The sequence below is a fragment of the Haematobia irritans genome, chromosome 3, assembly GCF_050003625.1.
Source record: "Haematobia irritans isolate KBUSLIRL chromosome 3, ASM5000362v1, whole genome shotgun sequence".
NCBI lineage: Eukaryota > Metazoa > Arthropoda > Insecta > Diptera > Muscidae > Haematobia > Haematobia irritans.
Window position 1 is genome coordinate 206,834,026 of NC_134399.1, and position 22,823 is coordinate 206,856,848.

The 22,823-nt window shown below is 31.1% G+C and overlaps 1 protein-coding gene across 5 annotated transcripts in view; it reads right to left on the minus strand.

Moving 5' to 3' along the window:
* Positions 1 to 8,519: 8,519 nt before the first annotated feature.
* Positions 8,520 to 22,823, minus strand: part of SmydA-8 (SET and MYND domain containing, arthropod-specific, member 8) — a 105,285-nt gene continuing 90,981 nt past the window's right edge. For all 5 annotated transcript variants that reach the window (XM_075302364.1, XM_075302363.1, XM_075302365.1 and 2 more), the window contains exon 2: positions 8,520 to 9,160. In XM_075302364.1, coding sequence (XP_075158479.1) covers positions 8,723 to 9,160 — 438 coding nt within the window. In that variant the 3' untranslated portion in view covers positions 8,520 to 8,722. The remainder of the gene's footprint in view (positions 9,161 to 22,823) is intronic.

Here is a 22,823-nt window from a genome sequence, read left to right on the forward strand (position 1 = left end):
AAGAGGTGTGTCGAAAATGGTCCATATCGGTTCATGTTTTGGTATAGCCCCCATATAGACCGATCTCCCGATTTTGCTTCTTACGCGTCTAGAAACAGTATTTTCTATCCGATTTGTATAAAATTGAAAATATAAAGGTATTTTGGGACCATAAAGAGGTGTGTCGAAAATGGTCCGCATCGGTCCATGTTTTGATATAGCCCCCATATAAACCAACCTCCCGATTTGGAGTCTTGGGCCTATAAAAACCGTAGTTTTTATCCAATTTTCCTGAAATTGGAAATATAATGGTATTTGAGGACCATAAAAAGGTGTGCCGAAAATGGTGCTCATCGGTCCATGTTTTGGTATAGCCCCCATATAGACCGATATCCCGATTTTGCTTTTAGGGCTTCTATAAACTATATTTACCATCCGATTTGCCTGAAATTGGAAATCTAGAGGTATTTGAGGACCATAAAAAGGTGTGCCGAAAATGGTGCTCATCGGTCCATGTTTTGATATAGCCCCCATAGAGACTGATTTCCCGATTTTGCTTCTTGGGCTTCTAGAAACTATATTTACCATCCGCTTTGCCTGGAATTCTTGAGCTATAATAAAGTGTATTTATTACATGATTTGCCTGAAATTCGAAATCTAGAGGTATTTTTAGATTACAAATAAGAGTGCCGAAATTGAGGTATATCGGTCCATATTTTGGTATAACCCCCATATAGACTGATATCTCGATTTTTACTTCTTGGGCGTCTAGAGACTATATTTTCTGGTCGATTTGTTTAAAATGGAAAATCTGGAGATATTTTAAGATCACAAATATGTGAGTAGCAAATGGTGCCTTTCGGTCCATGTTTTGGTATAGCCCCCATATACACCGATCTCCCGGCTTTATTTCTTGGGCTTCTAGAATCCGTAGTTTTTATCCGATTTGCTGGAAATTAGTAATCTATAATAAAATTTTAGACAAACGAAATTTCTTTTTGTTATTAAGTGTTTTCGTTTATTCAACGATTGCCTCTAAAATTTGTGTCAAAAGAAAACTTTGCTTGTCTAAAATTACGTTTCTCAAAAAAGAATACACTTCTTTCAGGGTATAGCAGACGCACTGATCATGGCAATTGCTTCAAACTGAAAGTAAAAGTTTCAGTTTTTACTCATCTTATTTAAATAAATGCGGAAAAATCTACAGATTTAAGATTTTAAATCCAGGCGTAATTTCAACATATACACGATATGTTTATATTTTCTCTAAAACTCTAACAAAATTGGTTCTCATAAATCCAGAATCTTATCTGGTCTTCATAGGTAGAATCTTTAAAGTTTGTCTTCGGAAGCTGGCTCGTTTGGGAGAAGATTTGTCATCAAACCCCCTACAATTCTATATATTATCAAGTAACCCACTACGACGAAGAGTTTTCATAGTAAACTATTATACTTGATTCATGGTGGTGGGTATTTAAAATTCGGCCCGGCCGAATTTACTGCTGTATATACTTGTTTAAGAGTCTAATTTGTGAGCTTGGTAAAATACAGTTTGGTATTCACAAGCATTTAACAAAAAAGAAAGGAAACAAATTTATACGGCCAGGCCGAATCTTATGTATCCTCCACCATGGATTTTGTACAAACTTCTACAAAAAACTATCATCCACAATCGAATTATTTGGATTGTGGTAATAGTTGGCGAAAACAGGGTATCTTAAGCCTTCTTTAGCTTGTCTTCTAAATGGTAAGAGTAAGTCCATATGGGGTTTATTTTATATTTCCGCCTTTTACGAAATTCCAAAGGTATTCGCTTTTGCATGAGCATTGATTTCATTGCTGGGATTAAAATTTGCACCACATCTCATCTCACATATGGCAGCAGCAGCTGTAGTGAAAAATGTATTTCATTAAAATACATGTCAGATATACACTAAAAATGATTATTCTATTTTATTTAATTTTTATTTATATGATATGTATTTCGCAAAATATTTAACAAAATCAACGACATTGCATCGTCATGACTGGTTGCATCCATCGCTTGGGTATTTCTCAAAATAGCCGTATTTCTGCAGAATCTCAACCACAACGACTGTTGTGTGAATGAAGACAACTGAATGAAATTTAGATGAAATAGATGTGTCATGCACCAAATATGCATAATTTCCTTTTGGGCATATGTACAAGAATCAAAAGGTAAAAATAATTACGTAGCTTACATCCCAGCATACCAAACGGATGTCGTTTCATTCTAACTCATCAGTTAGAACCTCCAAAGAGCAAAATTAATTAGTTTTGGATGGTGAATATGTAATATGTTTGACATAACAATGTTATTTTCTCGGACATTATGTATCTGATTTCGACAACATTTTTGCCACCAATATAAATGATACAAGAGTATATTTGCAGAAATTGAGCCATTTGTCGAAAATCAAAAAAAAAAACAAGTATACACGGACGAAAAAGACTGTTTTTTCATATGTTTGGAACTCAAATTTTTTAACACACTATTTGTAAGTGCAATCATATAATGTTCATAAACTAGTATAACATGTTAGGGACATATATGTTAATATGTTAGACCATATTATGTTTGGGACATAAAATGTTTGTAAATATAAAATGCATGGATGCAAACATATATTAATTTAGAAATAGCCTATAAACATATATGTGTTTAGAAAGAGAGACCTAGAGAGTATAGTGCAAGTGAAATAATGAAAGTAACCAATTGGCGCCTTAAAAATATATATACTCAAAGAAAATTTCATTAAACTTTTTTTCTACCAGTGTATGCCTGAGGTGAAACATAATATGTTTTAACAATACAAACAATATTTTGTTCGGACCAATTCTGAAAATATATATGCATGAAGCAAAATGTGTTTGGGGCATATGTTACAGAAGCGATTTTTTTGAGCGTGTATACAGCAGTAAGTTCCGCCGGGCCGAATCTTAAATACCCACCACCATGAATCAAATATTAGGGTTTCCTTTAAAATGTGAGGGCGGTTTGAGGACAGATCAAGCAGAGCAGTTCAACCAGTACACTTCCCGAAGATAAATTTAAAGATTTTACCTATGAAGACTATATCAGATTCTGGATTTATAAGAACAATTTCTGTTTGAGTTTTAGAAGAAGCATTAACATCTCTTGTAAGTGTGCAAGAAAATTATAAAACAACGTCTTGATTTGAAATCTCAAATCTGTAGATTTTCACCGGAGGCGTTTTGTGAGCCTAAAATACTAGAATATTTACAATTTTAGGCAAATCGCACAAAAACTACAGTTTCTAGAAACCCAAGGATTTAAATGGGGAGACGAAACTCACCGTTTTCGGCACACTTCTTTATGGTCCGAAAATACCTCTAGGTTTCCAATTTCAGACAAAGTGGATAAAAGCAACCCAAGAAATTAATTTTAGCAGTTCAAGAAATAAATTCGGGAGGTAGGTCTATATGGGGGCTATACCACAAAATGGACCAATACTCACCATTTTCGACACACCTCTTTATGGTCCTCAAATGCCTCCAGAATTCCACTTTCAGACAAATTGGGTAGAAACTACGGATACTAGAAGCCCAAGAAGTAAATTTGGGGGATCGGTCTATATGGGGGCTACACTAAAACATGGACCGATTCACCCCATTTTCGACACACCTATTTGTGGTCATAATCCAGTTTCTAGAAGCCCTAGAAGCAAAATCGGGAGATCGGTCTATATGGAGGCTATATCAAAACATGGACCGATACTCACCATTTTCAGCACACCTCTTTATGGTCCTAAAGTACCTCGAGATTTCTAATTTCAGGCAAATTGGATAAAAACTACGGTTTCTATAAGCCCAAGACCCCAAATCGGGAGGTCGGTTTATATGGGGACTATATCAAAACCTGGACTGATATAGCCCATCTTCGAACTTGACCTGCCTGCAGACAAAAGACGAGTTTGTGCAGAATTTCAGTTCGATAGCGCCATTAGTGAAGGCTGTAGAGTGATTACAACAGACAGACAGACGGACATGGTTATATCGTCTTAGAATTTCTCCCTCATCAAGAACATATATTCTTTATATAGTTCGAAATCGATATTTCGATGTGTTACAAACGGAATGACAAAATTATTATACCCCCGACACCATTCTATGGTGGTGGGTATAACAAGTAAGAAAAGGGCGGGGTCGACTATATTGTACCCTTCACCATATTTTTCATCCAATTTGCCCGAAATTGAAAATCTAGAGGTATTTTAGGACCATCAAAAGGTGTGCCGAAAATAGTGCCTAACTGGCTATGTTTTGGTATAGCCACCATATAGACCGATTTCCTGATTTTGTTTCTTGGGCGTCTACAAACTGTATTTTCCATCTGATTTGGTTGAAATTGGAAATCTAAAGGTATTTTGGGACCATAAAGAGGTGTGTCGAAAATGGCCCGTGTCCGTCCATGTTTCGGTATAGCCCCCATTTAGACCGATGTCCCGATTTTACTTCTTGGGCTTCGAGAAACTGTATTTACAATCCGATTTGCCTGAAAGTGGAAATCTAGAAGTATTTTGTGACCATAAAAAGGTGTGTCGAAAATGGTTCGTATCGCTCCATGTTTTGGTATAGCCCCCATATAGACCGATTTCCCGATTTTGCTTCTAGGGCTTCTAGAAACTGTATTTTCTATCAGATTTACCTGAAATAGAAAATCTACAGTTATTTTATGATCACAAATAGGTGTGTCGGAAATGGGGTGAATCGGTCCATGTTTTAGTGTAGCCCCCATATAGACCGATCCTCCAAATTTACTTCTTGGGCTTCTAGAATCCGTAGTTTCTACCCAATTTGTCTGAAATTGGAATTCTGGAGGCATTTGAGGACCATAAGGTGTGTCGAAAATGGTGAGTATTGGTCCATTTTGTGGTATAGCCTCCATATAGACCTACCTCCCGAATTTATTTCTTGAACTGCTAAAATTTATTTCTTGGGTTGCTTTTATCGACTTTGCCTGAAATTGGAAACCTAGAGGTATTTTAGAACCGCAAAGATGTCAGCCGAATATGGTGTGTATCGAGGCATGTTTTGGTATAGCCCCCATATAGATCGATCTCCCGAATTAACTTCTTGGGCTTCTAGAAACCGTAGTTGTTAGGTGGCGGCCCTCAATTAGACTATTCAGTCCATTGTGATACCACATTGGTGAACTTCTCTCTTATCACTGAGTGCTGCCCGATTCCATGTTAAGCTCAATGACAAGTGACCTCCTTTTTATAGCCGAGTCCGAACGGCGTTCCACATTACAGTGAAACCACTTAGAGAAGCTTTGAAACCCTCAGAAATGTCACCAGCATTACTGAGGTGGGATAATCCACCGCTGAAAAACTTTTTGGTGTTCGGTCGATGCAGGAATCGAACCCACGACCTTGTGTATGCAAGGCGGGCATGCTAACCATTGCACCACGGTGGCTCCCGAAAATGTAAATATACTGGTTTTTAGACACTCAAAAACCGGTATCGCATTTATTTTTACCGGCCCATCGATATAGACCGATTTCACATCTTGGTGGTATAGCAGGCGCTTTGATCATAAAAATTGTTTGAAACTGAAAGTAAAATTTCGAGATCTTACTCCTCGTAATCATTTAAATAATGGTGATAAAAATCTACAGATTTAAGACTTCAAACCAAGGCTATATTTCATCATTAACATGATATCTATATGGTTTCTTTAAAACTCAAACACAATTTGATTCTATAAATCCAGAATCTGATCTAGTCTTCATAGGTAGAAATTTATCTTAGCGAAGCATACTGGGTGAACTGATCTGCTGGGGAGAATATCTGTCATCGGACCAGCCGAACTTACTACTGTATATACTTGTTATACCCTGCGCCACACTGTTGAACAGGGTATTATAAGTTAGTGCATATGTTTGTAACACCCAGAATGAGACGAGATAGACACATGGTGTCTTAGGCAATAATGCTCAGGGTGGGTCCCTGAGTCGATCTAGCCATGTCCGTCTGTCTGTCCGTCCATCCGTCTGTCTGTGAACACATTTTTGTGATCAAAGTCTAGGTTGCAGATTAAGTCCAATCGCCTACAAATTTGGCACAAGTTCCTGTTTTGGGTCATAATAGAACCCTATTGATTTTGGAAGAAATCGGTTCAGATTTAGATATATCTCCCATATATATCTTTCGCCCGATATGCATTTATATGGACCCAGCAGCCACAGTTTTATCCCGATTAGCTTAAAATTTTGCACAAGGAGTACAATTGGTAGTATAGTCATGTATGCCAAATTTGATTGAAATCGGTTCAGAGTTAGATATAGCTCCCATATATATGTTTTTCTGATTTCGACAAAAATGGTCAAAATACCAACATTTTCCTTGTTAAATCGCCACTGCTTAGTCGATAAGTTGTAAAAATGACTCTAATTTTCCTAAACTTCTAATACATATATATCGAGCGATAAATCATAAATAAACTTTCGCGAATTTTCCTTAAAATTGCTTCAGATTTAAATGTTTCCCATATTTATACCCTGCGCCACACTGTGGAACAGGGTATTATAAGTTAGTGCATATGTTTGTAACACTCAGAAGGAGACGAGATAGACACATGGTGTCTTTGGCAATAATGCTCAGGGTGGGTCCCTGAGTCGATATAACCATGTCCGTCTGTCCGTCCGTCCATCCGTCTGTCTGTGAACACATTTTTGTGATCAAAGTCTAGGTCGCAATTTAAGTCCAATCGCCTTCAAATTTGGCACATGTTCCTAATTTGGGTCAGAATAGAACCCTATTGATTTTGGAAGAAATCCGTTCAGATTTAGATATAGCTCCCATATATATCTTTCGCCCGATATGCACTAATATGGACCCAGCAGCCAGAGTGTTATACCGATTTGCTTGAAATTTTGCACAAACATAACACTTAGTCGTATAGTCAAGTGTGCAAAATTTAATTGAAATCAGTTTAGATTTAGATATAGCTCCCATATATATCTTTCGCCCGATATGGACTTATATGGCCCCACAAGCCAGATTTTTGGCCGAATTTGGTTGAAATTTTGCACTAGGAGTACAATTAGTAGTGCAGTGAAGAGTGCAAAATTTGATTGAAATCGGTTCAGATTTAGATATAGCTCCCATATATATCTTTCGCCCGATATGGACTAATATGGTCCAAGAAGCCAGAGTTTTGGACCAATTGGTTTGAAATATTGCACTCGTAGTGCAGTTAAGTGTGCAAAGTTTGATTGAAATCGGTTCAGATTTAGATATAGCTCCCATATATATCTTTCGCCCGATATGGACTAATATGGTTCTAATAGCCAGAGTTTTGGCCCAATTTGGTTGAAATTTTGCACAGGGAGTAGATTTAGCATTGTAGCTATGCGTACCAAATTTGATTGAAATCGGTTCAGATTTATATATAGCTCCCATATATAGCTTTCGCCCGATTTACACTCATATGACCATAGAGGCCAATTTTTTACTCCGATTTAGTTGAAATTTTGCACAGGGAGTAGAATTAGCATTGTAGCTATGCGTGCCAAATTTGGTTGAAATCGGTTTAGATTTAGATATAGCTCCCACATATATGTTTTTCTGATTTCGGCAAAAATGGTCAAAACACCAACAATTTCCTTGTAAAATCGCCACTGCTTAGTCGAAAAGTTGTAAAAATGACTCTAATTTTCCTAAACTTCTAATACATATATATCGAGAGATAAATCATAAATAAACTTTTGCAAAGTTTCCTTAAAATTGCTTCAGATTTAAATGTTTCCCATATTTTTTTTTAATAACATTGTGTTCCACCTTAGTGCATTAGCCAACTTAAATTTTGAGTCTATAGATTTTGTAAAAGTCTATCAAATTCTGTCCAAATCGAGTGATATTTAAATGTATGAATTTGGGACAAACCTTTATATATAGCACCCAACACATTTGACGGATGTGATATGGTATCGAAAATTTAGATCTACAAAGTGGTGCAAGGTATAATATAGTCGGCCCCGCCCGACTTTAGACTTTCCTTACTTGTTTAAAACTAAATTAAGACTATAATTGGAAATACTTTCGTAATTTTTTTTCAGTGTATAACTCTTAATATCAGGCATTTCTGTTCATATTGTGTCCCACAAATGCTTAAAATTCAGTAGGGGTGATTTAGGGTACAATTTAGTCGGCGCCGCCCAACTTTGTACTTTACTCACTTTGATTTCATGAGTACTATGCTATGAGGAGTACTCTCCAAGCAATCCACGTTGCATCTTGTAATATAGCTTCGAGCCTTGACATTAGCTTTCTCTGACATTTATATTTCGGTTTTATAATATAGACTCGATTAATCTTTAATCAAATATCTTAATGCACCTGCAGACACTTGTTTTCAAAAGAAATTCCCCCCGAAGATCCCAGAAATATTACAGCTGTCTAGAAATGCCAATTACATTGTCTACATATCATGTCCAATGTCTAAGCACATACTAATTAGTCATTTAGAAAATAAATGCATTTGCTACTATTCGTTCCTTGTTTATAGATTTTTTCCTTTATTAATTTTTTTCTGTAGTTTCTTTTTTTTTTATTTCATTTTAATTAAGTCACAACAAATTTGTAATTACATAGTTGCCTAGCTAAGAACAAAAACAAAAAGTAAAATTAAATACAAATAATCGTATTTCATTCATATATTCTATAGGATATAGTGTGAAGCAGGGTTTCCATCACATCAAAGAATTTCTTCGGTTATCAATTTCTTTAAGGTACAATCACCAGCTCCTAATTTTTCCAATAAGGCCACAATTTCTTCTTTATAACGTTCCTTACATTTTAATTGCTCTTCGTTAAATTCCTCTGTTGTAGGTCTTGACATTCTCCAGATGACATTCAATTTAGCTTCCACTAAAACATAATTGGAGGACGGACAAAATCTTGGACACATATCATTGATGAAGGTAATCATTTCGCTAACAGTTCCCGTATTGATGCGATTATTGATGGTATTGAGGGCAAAATCTTGATAGCGAGCCATTTTGGAGTGAGGAAAGACCGTTTCACATGTTGTACAACGCCAATCGGGTTGTAAAGTTTTTGTTTGGACTGGTATCACAATACCCTTACAGCCTTGTTGGCGGCAGAACAGTGCAGAGAGATAGGTACCATTTTCCTGTAAGTAGGCAATAATAAAAAAAAATTAAAGAGTCATATCGCAGCAAACATTACAAAAGAGAATGCTCAATTATTTTAATAATTTGGTTTTGCTAAAAATTATGTGAAGGCAAATCACAATATAATAATACGATGGCATCTCTTAAAGGGGTTCTCTAAACTTTATGCTGGCTTTTCATTATTTTAAATTAATTTAATTGCTACTAAAAATATTGTATTTGTTTTATATAATAACGATTGGTAGACTTGATATTTCAAATATGATAACACTGATATGATTAAACGTATTAATGTTTACACGGACAAAAAAGTGTGTTTTTCATACAGCCTAAAGGCGCTTATTTTTTTTTTATAAAAACGATATATATTCTACAATAATAAGCTTTGTGAGAACTACAAATAAAAGTAATGGCATTATGTTGCGCAACAATTTTCAGTTTAATGACAAGTCAACATTTTATTCATCAATAATTTTTTGTCAAAATTTTATTGCCATAGGAAATTTGTGGAAAGGAATATTTTGCAAAATCTACCAAAATATCAAGAAACATCAGAAAATTTTTATTTTTTGTCAAAATATTATTTCTGTAGAATATTTTTCACATTTTGAGAAAATTTTATTTTTTATAAAAAATTTTGTAAATTTTTTGTTAAAGACAATTTTGTCAACATTTTATTCCCAGAGAAAATTTTATCCCTGGAGAAAATTTTGTCAAAAATTTTATACTTATTCAAAATTTTGTCATAATTTTATTTCTATAAAAAATTTGGTCAAAATTTTATTCCTAGAGAAAATTTGGTCAAAATTTTATTTCTGAAGAAATTTTTTCAAAATTGTATTCCTTCACGAATAAAATTTACTCAAAATTTTATTTGTGAAGAGGAATATTTTGCAAAATCAAGAAACATCAGAAAATTTTTTTTTATTGTCAAAATATTATTACTATAGAAATTATGTCACATTTGTCTTTAGAAAATTTTGTCAAAACAATATACATTCTACAATAATAATCTTTGCGAAAGAGTAAACTACAAATAAAAGTAATGACATTCCATAGTTTTACATTGCGCAACAATGGCAAATCAACATTTTATTCATCGATAATTTTTTATCAAATTTTTATTGCCATAGGAATTTTGTGGAGAGGAATATTTTGCAAAATCTACCAAAATATCAACAAACATCAGAAAAGTTTTGTTTTTTATCAAAATATTATTTCTATAGAAATTATGTCACATTTTTCTTTAGAAAATTTTGTCAACATTTTATTCCTAGAAAAAATTTTGTCAACATTTTATACCCAGAGAAAATTTGATTTCTACAAAAAGTATTTTTAAAATATTGTCAGCATTTGATCGCTATGAAAATTTTTGTCAAAATTTTATTTCTACGATAGAATTTTTTTCAAAATTTTATTCTTATAAAAAATTTTGTCAAAAGAAAAAACTTTTGTCATAAATTTATTCCTATATAAAATTTAGTCAAAATTTCATTTCTTCAGAAATTTTTGTCAAAATTTTATTCCTAGAGAAAATGTTTGTATAATTCAATTCTTTTAAAAAATTTTTGTCAAAATTTTATTCCTAGAGAAAATTTTGTCAAAATTTTTATAAAAATTTTATTCCTCGAGAAATTTTTGTAAAAATGTTATTCATGGAGAAATTTTTGTCAAACTTTTATTGCGATAGAAAATTTGTGAAGAGAAATATTTTGCAAAACCAAAACATCAAGAAACATCAGAAAAATTTTACTTATTGTCAAAATTTTATTTCTATAGAAAATTTTGTAATTTTTTTCTAAAGACAATTTTGTCAAAATTTTATTCCTAAAAAAATATTGTAAATATATTATCCCTCGAGAAAATGTTGTCAGCATTGGATACCTATGAAAATTTTTGTCAAAATTTTATTCCTCAAGAAGTGTTTGTCAACATTTTATTGCGATAGAAAATTTGTGGTGAGAAATAGTTTGCAAAATTTATCAAAACATCAAGCAACATAATAAAAGTTTTATTGTTGTCAAAATTGTATTTCTATAGAAAATTTTGTATTTTTTTTTTTTTTGTAGAAAAAATTTAATTCATATAGAAAATTTTGTCAAAATTTAATTCCTGTAGAAAATTTTGGTAAAATTCAATTCTTATAAAAAATTTTGTAAAAATTGTATTCCTACAGAAAATTTTGTCAACATTTTATTCCTCGAGAAATTTTTGTCAAAATTTTATTGCGATAGAAAATTTGTGGCGAGAAATAGTTTGCAAAATTTATCAAAACATCAAGCAACATAATAAAAGTTGTATTGTTGTCAAAATTGTATTTCTATAGAAAATTTTGTATTTTTTTTTCTAAAGGCAATTTTATCAACATTTTATTCGAAGAGAAAATTTTGTCAAAATTTTATTTCTAAAAAAATATTTTCAATATATTATCCATAGAGAAAATTTTGTCAGCCTATGAAAATTTTTGTCAAATTTTTATTTCTATAGAAATTTTGGCAAAAATTGTATACTTATTCAAAATTTTATGTCTATAAAAAATTTTGTCCAAATTTTATTCCTAGAGAAAATTTGGTCAAAATTTTATTTTTGAAGAAATTTGTATCAAAATTGTATTCCTAGAGAAAATTTTGTTAAAATTTTATTCCTCCAGAAATGTTTGTCAATATTTTATTAGTGTCAATCACCAACCAAATTTTTTTTTTCTATAGAAAAAAATTAATTTTCTATATAAATAATTTTTTTTTTTTGGTCAAAATTTAATTCCTATAGAAAATTTTGGTAAAATTCTATTCTTATAAAAAAATTTTGTCAACATTTTATTGCTCCAGAAATTTTTGTCAAAATTTTATTGCGATAGAAAATTTGTGGAGAGAAATATTTGGAAAATCAACCAAACCATCAGAAAACTTTTACTTCATGTCAGATTTTTATTTCTATATTTTATCCCTATTATCCCTAGAGAAAATTTTGTCCGCATTTTCCTCAAAAACTTTTTTTCTATAGAATTTTTGTAAAACATTTTATATTTATTCAAAATTTTATTTCTATAAAAAATTTTGTCAACATTTTATTCCTAGGGAAAATTCGGTCAAAATTTTATTTCTGAAGAAATTTTTATCAAAATTGTATTCCTAGAGAAAATTTTATCAAACTGTTATTCCTCAAGAAATGTTTGTCAACATTTTATTAGAGTCAAGCAACAACCAAAATTTTTTTCTATAGAAAAAAATTAATTCATATAGAAAATCTTGTCAAAATTTTATTTCTATATACAATTTTGTCACATTTTATTCCCACAGAAAATTTTGTCAAAATGTTATTCCTAGAAAAAATATTGTCAAAATATTATCCCTAGAGAAAATTTTGTCAACAATTTATTCTCAAAATTTTATTCCTAGAAAAATATTGTCAAAATGTTATTCTTATAGAAAATTTTGTCAAAAATTTATTTTTGTATAATTTTGGCAAAATTTTATTCCTAGGTAAAATTTGGTCAAAATTTTTTTCTGAAGAAATTTTGTCAGCATTTTTGTCAAAAACTTTTTTTCTATAGAAATTTTGTCAAAGATTTTATATTTATTCAAAATTTTATTTCTATAAAAAACTTTGTCAATATTTTATTCCTAGAGAAAATTCGGTCAAAATTTTATTTCTGAAGAAATTTTTGTCAAAATTATATTCCTAGAGAAAATTTTGTCAAAATTTTATTCCTCAAGAAATGTTTGTCAATATTTTATTAGTGTCAATCAGGGCTGTGGAGTCGGAGTCTTGGAGTCGGAGTCTGAAGATTTTGCTGGAGTCGGAGTCGGAGTCGTAAAAATTTTGCTCGACTCCGACTCCGGCTAAACCAAATTTTTTAAAATACTTCACATTTTTTTAACTAAGCAAGTTTTTACGCAAATTAGTTTCCATTGCGTTATTCATTCGATCAATGTACAGCATGATTGTAAATGAAAATCAACTTCCAATTACGGCTATCTTTTTATGTTTCCTAGAATGCTAGACTAGCAGATGGGCTGGATCGATCCATTTTAATGCCCATATCAATTTATTTGAAATATTTCGAACAATCGAAATTATTTTGTTTAATTTTATCTTACGGCCATATACATATGTGGAATATTGACAGAAAATTTTTTCACAGTTGTTTTTTATAGAACAAGTATATACAGCAGTAAGTTCGGCCGGGCCGAATCTTAAATACCCACCACCATGAACCAAATATTAGGGTTTCCTTTGAAATTTCAGGAGGGCTTGAGGACACTTCCCGAAGATAAATTTAAAGATTTCATCCATGAGGACTATATCAGATTCTGGATTTATAAGAACCATTTTTGTTTGAGTTTTAGAGGAATCATTAACATCTCTTTAAGTGTGCAAGAAAATTATAAAATAATTTTCATCATCAGTGCGCCTTCTACACCCTCAAGAAGTGAAGTCGGTCTATATGGAGGCATTACCAAATGGACCTATAAAAACCTAATCCGATACACGTTTTTGTGAGCCTAACATACCAGAATATTTACAATTTCAGGCAAATCAGATAAAAACTACGGTTTCTAGAAACCCAAGGAGTTAAATCGGGAGATCGTTCTTATGGGGGCTATACTGAAATATGGACCGATACTCACCGTTTTCGGCACACCTCTTTATGACCCGAAAATACCACTAGATTTCCAATTTCAGGCAAATAGGATAAAAACTTCGGATTCTAGAAGCCCAAGAAGTAAAATCGGGAAATCGGTCTATATGGGGGCTATACCAAAATATGGACCGATCCTCACCATTTTCGGCACACTTCTTTATGGTCCTAAAATACCTCTAGATTTCCAATTTCAGAAAAATTGGATAAAAAATAAGGTTTCAATAAGCCCAAGACCACAAATCGGGAGGTCGTTTTATATGGGGAACATACCAAAACATGGACCGATACTCACAATTTTTGGCACACGTATTTGTGGTCCTACAATACCTCTAGATTTCCAATTTCCGGTAAATTGAATAAAAACTGCGATTTCTATAAGCCAAAGAAGTAAAATCGGGAGATGGGTCTTTATGGGGGCTATACCAAAATATGGACCGATACTCACAATTTTTGGCACACGTATTTGTGGTCCTACAATACCTATAGATTTCCATTTTTAGGTAAATTGAATAAATACTGCGGTTTCTATAAGCCCAAGAAGTAAAATCGGGAGATCGGTCTATATGGGGGCTATACCAAAATATGGACCGATACTCACAATTTTTGGCACACGTATTTGTGGTCCTACAATACCTCTAGATTTCCAATTTCCGGTAAATTGAATAAAAACTGCGATTTCTATAAGCCAAAGAAGTAAAATCGGGAGATGGGTCTATATGGGGGCTATACCAAAATATGGACCAATACTCACAATTTTCGGCACACGTATTTGTGGTCCTACAATACCTCTAGATTTCCAATTTCAGGTAAATTGAATAAAAACGGCGGTTTCTATAAGCCCAAGAAGTAAAATCGGGAGATCGGTCTATATGGGGGCTATGCCAAAACGTGGACCGATACTCACCATTTTTGGCACACCTCTTTACGGTCACAAAATACCTCCAGATTTCAAATTTCAGGCAAATTGGATAAAAACTACGGTTTCTATAAGCCCAAGACCCCAAATCGGGAGGTCGGTTTATATGGGGACTATATCAAAACCTGGACCGATACAGCCCATCTTCGAACTTGACCTGCCTGCAGACAAAAGACGAGTTTGTGCAAAATTTCAGCACGAATGCCTCATTATTGAAGACTGTAGCGTGATTACAACAGACAGACAGACAGACAGACAGACAGACAGACGGACAGACGGACATCGTTATATCGTCTTAGAATTTCTCCCTGATCAAGAATATATATACTTTATATAGTCGGAAATCGATATTTCGATGCGTTACAAACGGAATGACAAACTTATTATACCCCCGTCACCATTCTATGGTGGTGGGTATAAAAATTGTCAAAATGTTATTTCTATAAAAAGTTTTGTCAAAATTTTATTTCTATAGCAAATTTTGTCAAAATTTTATTTCTATAAAAAATTTATTCAAAATTTTATTACTATAGAAATATTTTTTTCTATGGGAAATTTAGTCAAAATTTTATTTCTATAGAAAATTGAGTCAAAATTTTGTTTCTATAGAAAATTTGCAAAATTTAGTTTGTTACATAAGTTTTTTTTTCAAAATTTTATTTCTATTGATAAGTTTATTTCTATAAAAATTTAAATCAAAATTTTATTTCTATAAAAAATTTTGCCAAAATTTTATAATAATAGATTTTTTTATTAGAAAATTTGGTCAAAATTTTATTTCTATAGAAAATTTTGCTAATATTTTATAGTAATAGATTTTTTTATTAGAAAATTTGATCAAAATGTTATTTCAATAGAAAATTTTGTCAAAATTTTGTTTCTGTTGGAAATTTAGTCAATATTTTGTTTCTGTAGAATATTTTGCAGAATTTTATTTTCTACACAAAATTTGTTCTTAAATCATATTTTTATACCCACCACCATAGAATGGTGACGGGGGTATAATAAGTTTGTCATTCCGTTTGTAACGCATCGAAATATCGATTTCCGACTATATAAAGTATATATATTCTTGATCAGGGAGAAATTCTAAGACGATATAACGATGTCCGTCTGTCCGTCTGTCTGTCTGTCTGTCTGTCTGTCTGTCTGTCTGTCTGTCTGTTGTAATCACGCTACAGACTTCAATAATGAAGCAATCGTGCTGAAATTTTGCACAAGCTCGTCTTTTGTCTGCAGGCAGGTCAAGTTCGAAGATGGGCTATATCGGTCCAGGTTTTGATATAGTCCCCATATAAACCGACCTCCCGATTTGGGGTCTTGGGCTTATAGAAATCGTAGTTTTTATCCAATTTGCCTGAAATTTAAAATCTGGAGGTATTTTATGACCATAAAGAGATGTGCCAAAAATGGTGAGTATCGGTCCACGTTTTGGTATAGCCCCCATATAGACCGATCTCCCGATTTTACTTCTTGGGCTTATAGAAACCTCAGTTTTTATTCAATTTACCTGAAATTTGAAATCTAGAGGTATTGTAGGACCACAAATACGTGTGCCAAAAATTGTGAGTATCGGTCCATATTTTGGTATAGCCCCCATATAGACCGATCTCCCGATTTTACTTCTTGGGCTTATAGAAACCGCAGTTTTTATTCAATTTACCTGAAATTGGAAATCTAGAGGTATTGTAGGACCACAAATACGTGCGCCAAAAATTGTGAATATCGGTCCATATTTTGGTATAGCCCCCATATAGACCGATCTCCCGATTTGGGGTCTTGGGCTTATAGAAACCGTAGTTTTTATCCAATTTGCCTGAAATTGGAAATCTAGAGGTATTTTAGAACCATAAAGAGGTGTGCCGAAAATGGTGAGTATCGATCCATATTTTGGTATAGCCCCCATATAGACCGATCTCCCGATTTTACTTCTTGGGCTTATAGAAACCGCAGTTTTTATTCAATTTACCTGAAATTGGAAATCTAGAGGTATTGTAGGACCACAAATACGTGCGCCAAAAATTGTGAGTATCGATCCATATTTTGGTATAGCCCCCATATAGACCGATCTCCCGATTTGGGGTCTTGGGCTTCTAGAATCCGAAGTTTTTATCCTAATTGCCTGAAATTGGAAATCTAGAGGTATTTTCGGGTCACAAAGAGGTGTGCCGAAAATGGTGAGTATCGGTCCATATGTTAGTATAGCCCCCATAAGAACGATCTCCCGATTTAACTCCTTGGGTTTCTAGAAACCATAGTTTTTATCTGATATGCCTGAAATTGTAAATATTCTGGTATTTTAGGCTCACAAAAACGTGTATCGGATTAAGTTTTTATCGGTCCATTTGGTAATGCCTCCATATAGACCGACTTCATTTCTTGGGGGTGTAGAAGGCGCACTGATCATGAAAATTGCTTGAAACTCAATGTAAAATTTCCAGATTTTACTTCTACAGATTTAAGATTTCAAATCAAGACGTTATTTTTTAATTTTCTTGCACACTTACAAGAGATGTTAATGATTCCTCTAAACCTCAAACAAAAATGGTTCTTATAAATCCAGAATCTGATATAGTCCTCATAGGTGAAATCTTTAAATTTATCTTCGGGTTGTGTCCTCAAGTCCTCAAGCCCTCCTGATATTTCAAAGGACACCCTAATATTTGGTTCATGGTGGTGGGTATTTAAGATTCGGCCCGGCCGAACTTACTGCTGTATATACTTGTTATTGAACATTTTATCAAAATTTTATTTCTATAAGAAAAAATTGTCAAATTTTATTTCTATAGCAAATTTTCTCAAATTTTTTTTCTTACTGAAACTCACTGCTATAAAAAATGTATTCAAAATTTTATTACTATAGAAATATTTTTTTTCTATATAAAATTTAGTCAAAATTTTATTTCTATAGAATATTTTGCAAAATTTTATTTCTATAGAAAATTTTGTAAAATTAATACACAATTTTTTTTAATTGTATTTCTATTAATAATTTTTTCAAACTTTTATTTCTATAAAAAATTTAGCCAAATTTTATTCTAAATTTTATTTCTATATATTTGGTAAAAATTGGATTTCTATAGAAAATTTTGCCAAAATTTTATTTCTATAGAAAATTTAGTCAAAATTTTATTTACTAGACAAACATTTTTCCAAAATTGTATGCTTACTGATACTCACTGCTAAGTCGAAAACTTGTAGAAATGACTCAAATTTTCAAAACTTTTCAATGAATGAATCATAAATGCATTTTTGCGAAATTGTCTAAACAATTATAAATATTTCCCAAATATTGCCCGAGATTTTGTAGAAGTCTGATTTGAGATTTTATCAAAATGTAGATCTAAATACAAAGTTGTGCTTGTGCAGAGTATATTATAATCGGCCCGCCCTACTTTAGACTTTCCTTGCATTTTTATTTTTTGTTAAAATTGTGTTACGTCCCATAACGTTAGTTTTAAATTTTAAGTACATAGATTTTGTAGAAGTATATACAATTTTGCCTAAATGGATTCAGATTCAAATTCATGCATATAGTTTGCAACAAATTTAAAAGATTTGAGATAGTATCAATAATTTTGGTCCACAAATACATATACTGTTGGTATCTTCTCATATTATGATGGGTATTTATATCATTATTTTATTTATTAAACATTGCCCTAAATTTGAAACATAGAGTTCAATTGGCATCTAAAGTGAAATTAAGACCTTTTTTTGCACACATAAATAAATACGATACTTTATATCGATCCACTTACGGCACCCCCACAATAGAACTACAAATTTATGGTATTAAAATGAGATTTAGTTATATTTCCCGGAGTCGACTCCGGAGTCGGAGTCGGAGTCGAGCTGATGAAAAATGCTGGAGTCGGAGTCGAGCAAAATTGGCTCGACTCCACAGCCCTGGTGTCAATCACCAACCAACATTTTTTTCTATAGAAAAAATTTAATTCATATAGAAAATTTTGTCAAAATTTAATTCCAGTAGAACATTTTGGCAAAACCGCTAAAAAACTTTTCGGTGTTCGGTCGAGGCAGGAATCGAACCCACGACCTAGTGTATGCAAGGCGGACATGCACCACGCCATTGCACCACGGTGGCTCCTGTAGAAAATTTTGGTAAAATGCAATTCATATAAAAAATGTCAAAATTTTATTCCTAGAGAAAATTTTGTAAAATTTTTATTGCTCGAGAAATGTTTGTCAAAATGTTATTGCGATAGAAAATTTGTGGAGAGAAATATTTTGAAAATCTACCAAAACATGAAGAAACAGCAGAAAACTTTTACTTCTTGTCGGATTTTTATTTCTTTAGAAAATGTTGTCACAATTTTATTTCTATAGAAAATTTTGTCACATTTTATTCCACAGAAAATTTTTCTAAATTTTATTCCTCGATAAAATATTGTCAAAATATTATCCCTAGAGAAATTTTTGTCAGCATTTTATTCAAAGAGCAAAATTTGTCAAAATTTTATTCCTAGTAAAATATTGTCAACATGTTATTCTTATAGAAAATTTTGTCAAAATTTTTTTTCCTATATAATTTTGACAATATTTTATTCCTAGATAAAATTTTATTTCTTTTTTGTCAACATTTTATCCATCCAGAAATTTGTATCTACATTTTATTAGTGTTAACCACTAAACAATATTTTTTCTATAGATTTTTTTTCTAGAGAAAATTCTTGTCAAATTTAATTCCTATCGAAAATTTTGTCAAAATTCAATTATTAACAAAAAGTTTTGTCAAAATTGTATTGCCCGAAAAATTTTTGTCTAAATTTTACTTCGATAGAAAATTTTTTAAAAATGTTATTTCTATAGAAAATTTGTGGAGAGGAATATTTAGCAAAATCTATCACAATATCAAAAAGCAGCATAAAAAAATTTTTCTTTTTTGTCAACTTTTTTCTATAGAAAATTTTGTCAAAATTTTTGTCAAAATTTTTGTCTAAATTTTACTTCGATAGAAAATTTTTTAAAAATGTTATTTCTATAGAAAATTTGTGGAGAGGAATATTTAGCAAAATCTATCACAATATCAAAAAGCAGCATAAAAAAATTTTTCTTTTTTGTCAACTTTTTTCTATAGAAAATTTTGTCAAAATTTTTTCTATAGAAAATTTTGTCAAATTTTTTTCTATAGAATTTTGCCAAATTTGTGTGTATAGAAAATTTTGTCAAATTTTTTTCATGTAGAAAATGTTATTAACATTTTATTCCCATAAAAAAATTTGTCAGCATTTCATTCCTAGGGAAGATTTTGTCAACATTTTATTCCCAGAGAACATTTCGTCAAAATTTTATTCCAGAGAAAATTTTTTAAAATTTTATTCCAAGAAAAAATATTGTTAAAATTTTATTTCTATAGAAAATTTTGCCAGAATTTTATTTCTAAAAAAATTGTTTATAGCATTTTATTCTTATAGAAAATTTTGTCAAAATTTTATTTCTCGAGAAATTGATTTCGATTTAAAATTTTGTAAAAATGTTATTACTATACAAAATTTGTGGAGAGAAATATTTTGCAAAATCTACCAAAACATTAAGAAGAAGAAATTTTTGTGATAATTGTATTCCTAGAGAAAATGTTGTCAAAATTTTATTCCTCAAGAAATGTTTGACAACATTTTATTAGTGTCACTCACCAACCAAAATTTTTTTCTACAGAAAAAATTTAATTCATATACAAAATTTTGTCAAAATTTAATTCCTGTAGAAAATTTTGGTAAAATTCAATTCTTACAAAAAATTTTGTCAAAATTTTATTCCTAGAGAAAATTTGTCAACATTTTATACCCAGAGAAAATTTCGTCAAAATTTTATTCCCAGAGAAATTTTGTTAAAATTTTATTCCAAGCAAAAATATTGTCAAACTTTTATTTCTATAGAAAATTTTGTCAGAATTTTATTTCTAAAAAAATGTTTTCAGTATTTTATTCTTATAGAAAATTTTGTCAAAATTGTATTTCTCGAGAAATTGATTTCGATTTAAAATCTTGTAAAAATGTTATTACTATAGAAAATTTGTGGAGAGAAATATTTTGCAAAATCTACCAAAACATTAAGAATTGTACCAATCTACCAAGCAGAAAAAGTTCTACCATGTTTTTTTTTTTTTTTTTTTTGTAGAATTCTACCAACTGTAGCAATCGTGCTCTCAGATCAATATTTCAATAATATTACAAACATAATGCGAATGTTAGCATGGTGGGTACAAAAATACAATAAGTTTCAGTTTCAATCACAAATTGAAATTTCTTCTATTAACGAAATCATAATATCAATCACCATATAATCGTTTCAATTAAAAATTTGATTTAGTCTGATTATTTTTGTGATTGATTTTTAGTTTGATTGGTGATATTTTTGACTTGTTTAAGATGGTCTCCAGACCATGTGTTGTATACAAGAAACGTATATTTTATACGCAGACAAAATTGTACATAGTTAAACTTATGCTAAATTTAAATTATTTGTATTGTAAAAAAATTATTTGTTTCTAATTTAATTTTATTATTGTTGTTGAAATTGTATTCCTATCAATAATGCTATGTATTTAAATATTAAAATTATATTTTCAATTAATTTTTTTTCTATTAATTTTATTTTTTTTATTTTCATCTTATTTTCAAAATTTAATTGTTATATTTATGCATTTATTAAAAGTCGGAGATGTTTTCACATTTATAATCCTGCACTGTAATGAAATGAAAAAAAAATCCACAGCCCAATGCAATTTTCCTTAACCGAAGTATGTCTCAAAAATGTTATGAACTAAACCTTGGTATAAAATTCAATGATCTTTATTTATGGTTCAACGTAAACTAAACCAAAAGAAAATGTTCGTACGATTCTCAACAATTTTTATAAGGTAAGGGAAAATAAATCCGTATATGAATATTCGTTTCAGCGTCACTTATATGTGAAAAATAAATTTTCAATTATTTCAGTATATTCGATTCGATATTTCCAATAGGACATCTTCAGATCTATGAATCTACGTTTACAGTCCTATGAATAAAGTGATTCACTTAAAAATTTCTATGAATGTATATTAACATTCATCATATGTGAATACCTAATGTCTACAATTAATATTCCTAATTACAAATAAATTAATTAAAAATATTAATTGATTTTAAATAGGATTCGTTTTATTTATAAATACGTATGTCGTAGCCGGTATTTTAAATTTGAATATTTCAATTGGAATGATATTGAAAATATGCTATGGATGAAACGGTCATGAAACCCAGACGTACTTATTTTTAAACATGGAAATAAGAAATACGCAATGTAGAAGTAAGCACATAAGGGTGGATCGTACTTTTTTAAATAAAAAAACACATTTTGGAAATACGATTAAAAATTAATAACAGAAAATATTTTATTTCGATGTCATTCCGTTTAGGTAATTGAATACAATTTAACGATAAGCGTTTAATTTTATTCAATTATTCAAATCAAATACCAAAAATTAATTTCATTGTCTTCATTAAAGCGTTCTTCTCTAATGTCTACCTATATGAATATTGCGTCATTTTATGACCAACAGGGTACATAATATTGTCCAAGAAAATCACACAACCGAAACGACAAAATGTAAACCAAAACAAAAATATCTGAAATATTTCAAAATATTTGCGGACAAGAACAAGAAAAATTAATTGAAAGGAAAACATAAAAAAGCACCGTATTTTTTGTATTCTACATGAGCGTTTTCTTTTGGCATTAATATTAATAAAAAAACATACATCGGTCGGAGTGTATAGGAATATAGGCGTCTAATAATTATCTAAAAGACAAAGAAAGCAAATCAATTAATAAAATATTTTTCCCCCTTGACGAAATTGGCAAAATATAAGAATTAAGTGTCGGATCACTCATGTAACTCGAAACCAAAATATGTTCCTCATTGTGGCTATATCTATGATTAATGTTTTTGGCCCAATTTATATGTGTATATAGTCTTCTAGCACTATACACTGAACTTCAATTCAGTAACAAGAAATTCAACCTATGAAAACATTTAAGAAACCGACATCAGTGGGATCGGTTTAAGAGCTTAAAGTTTGATAAAAAAAGGTTA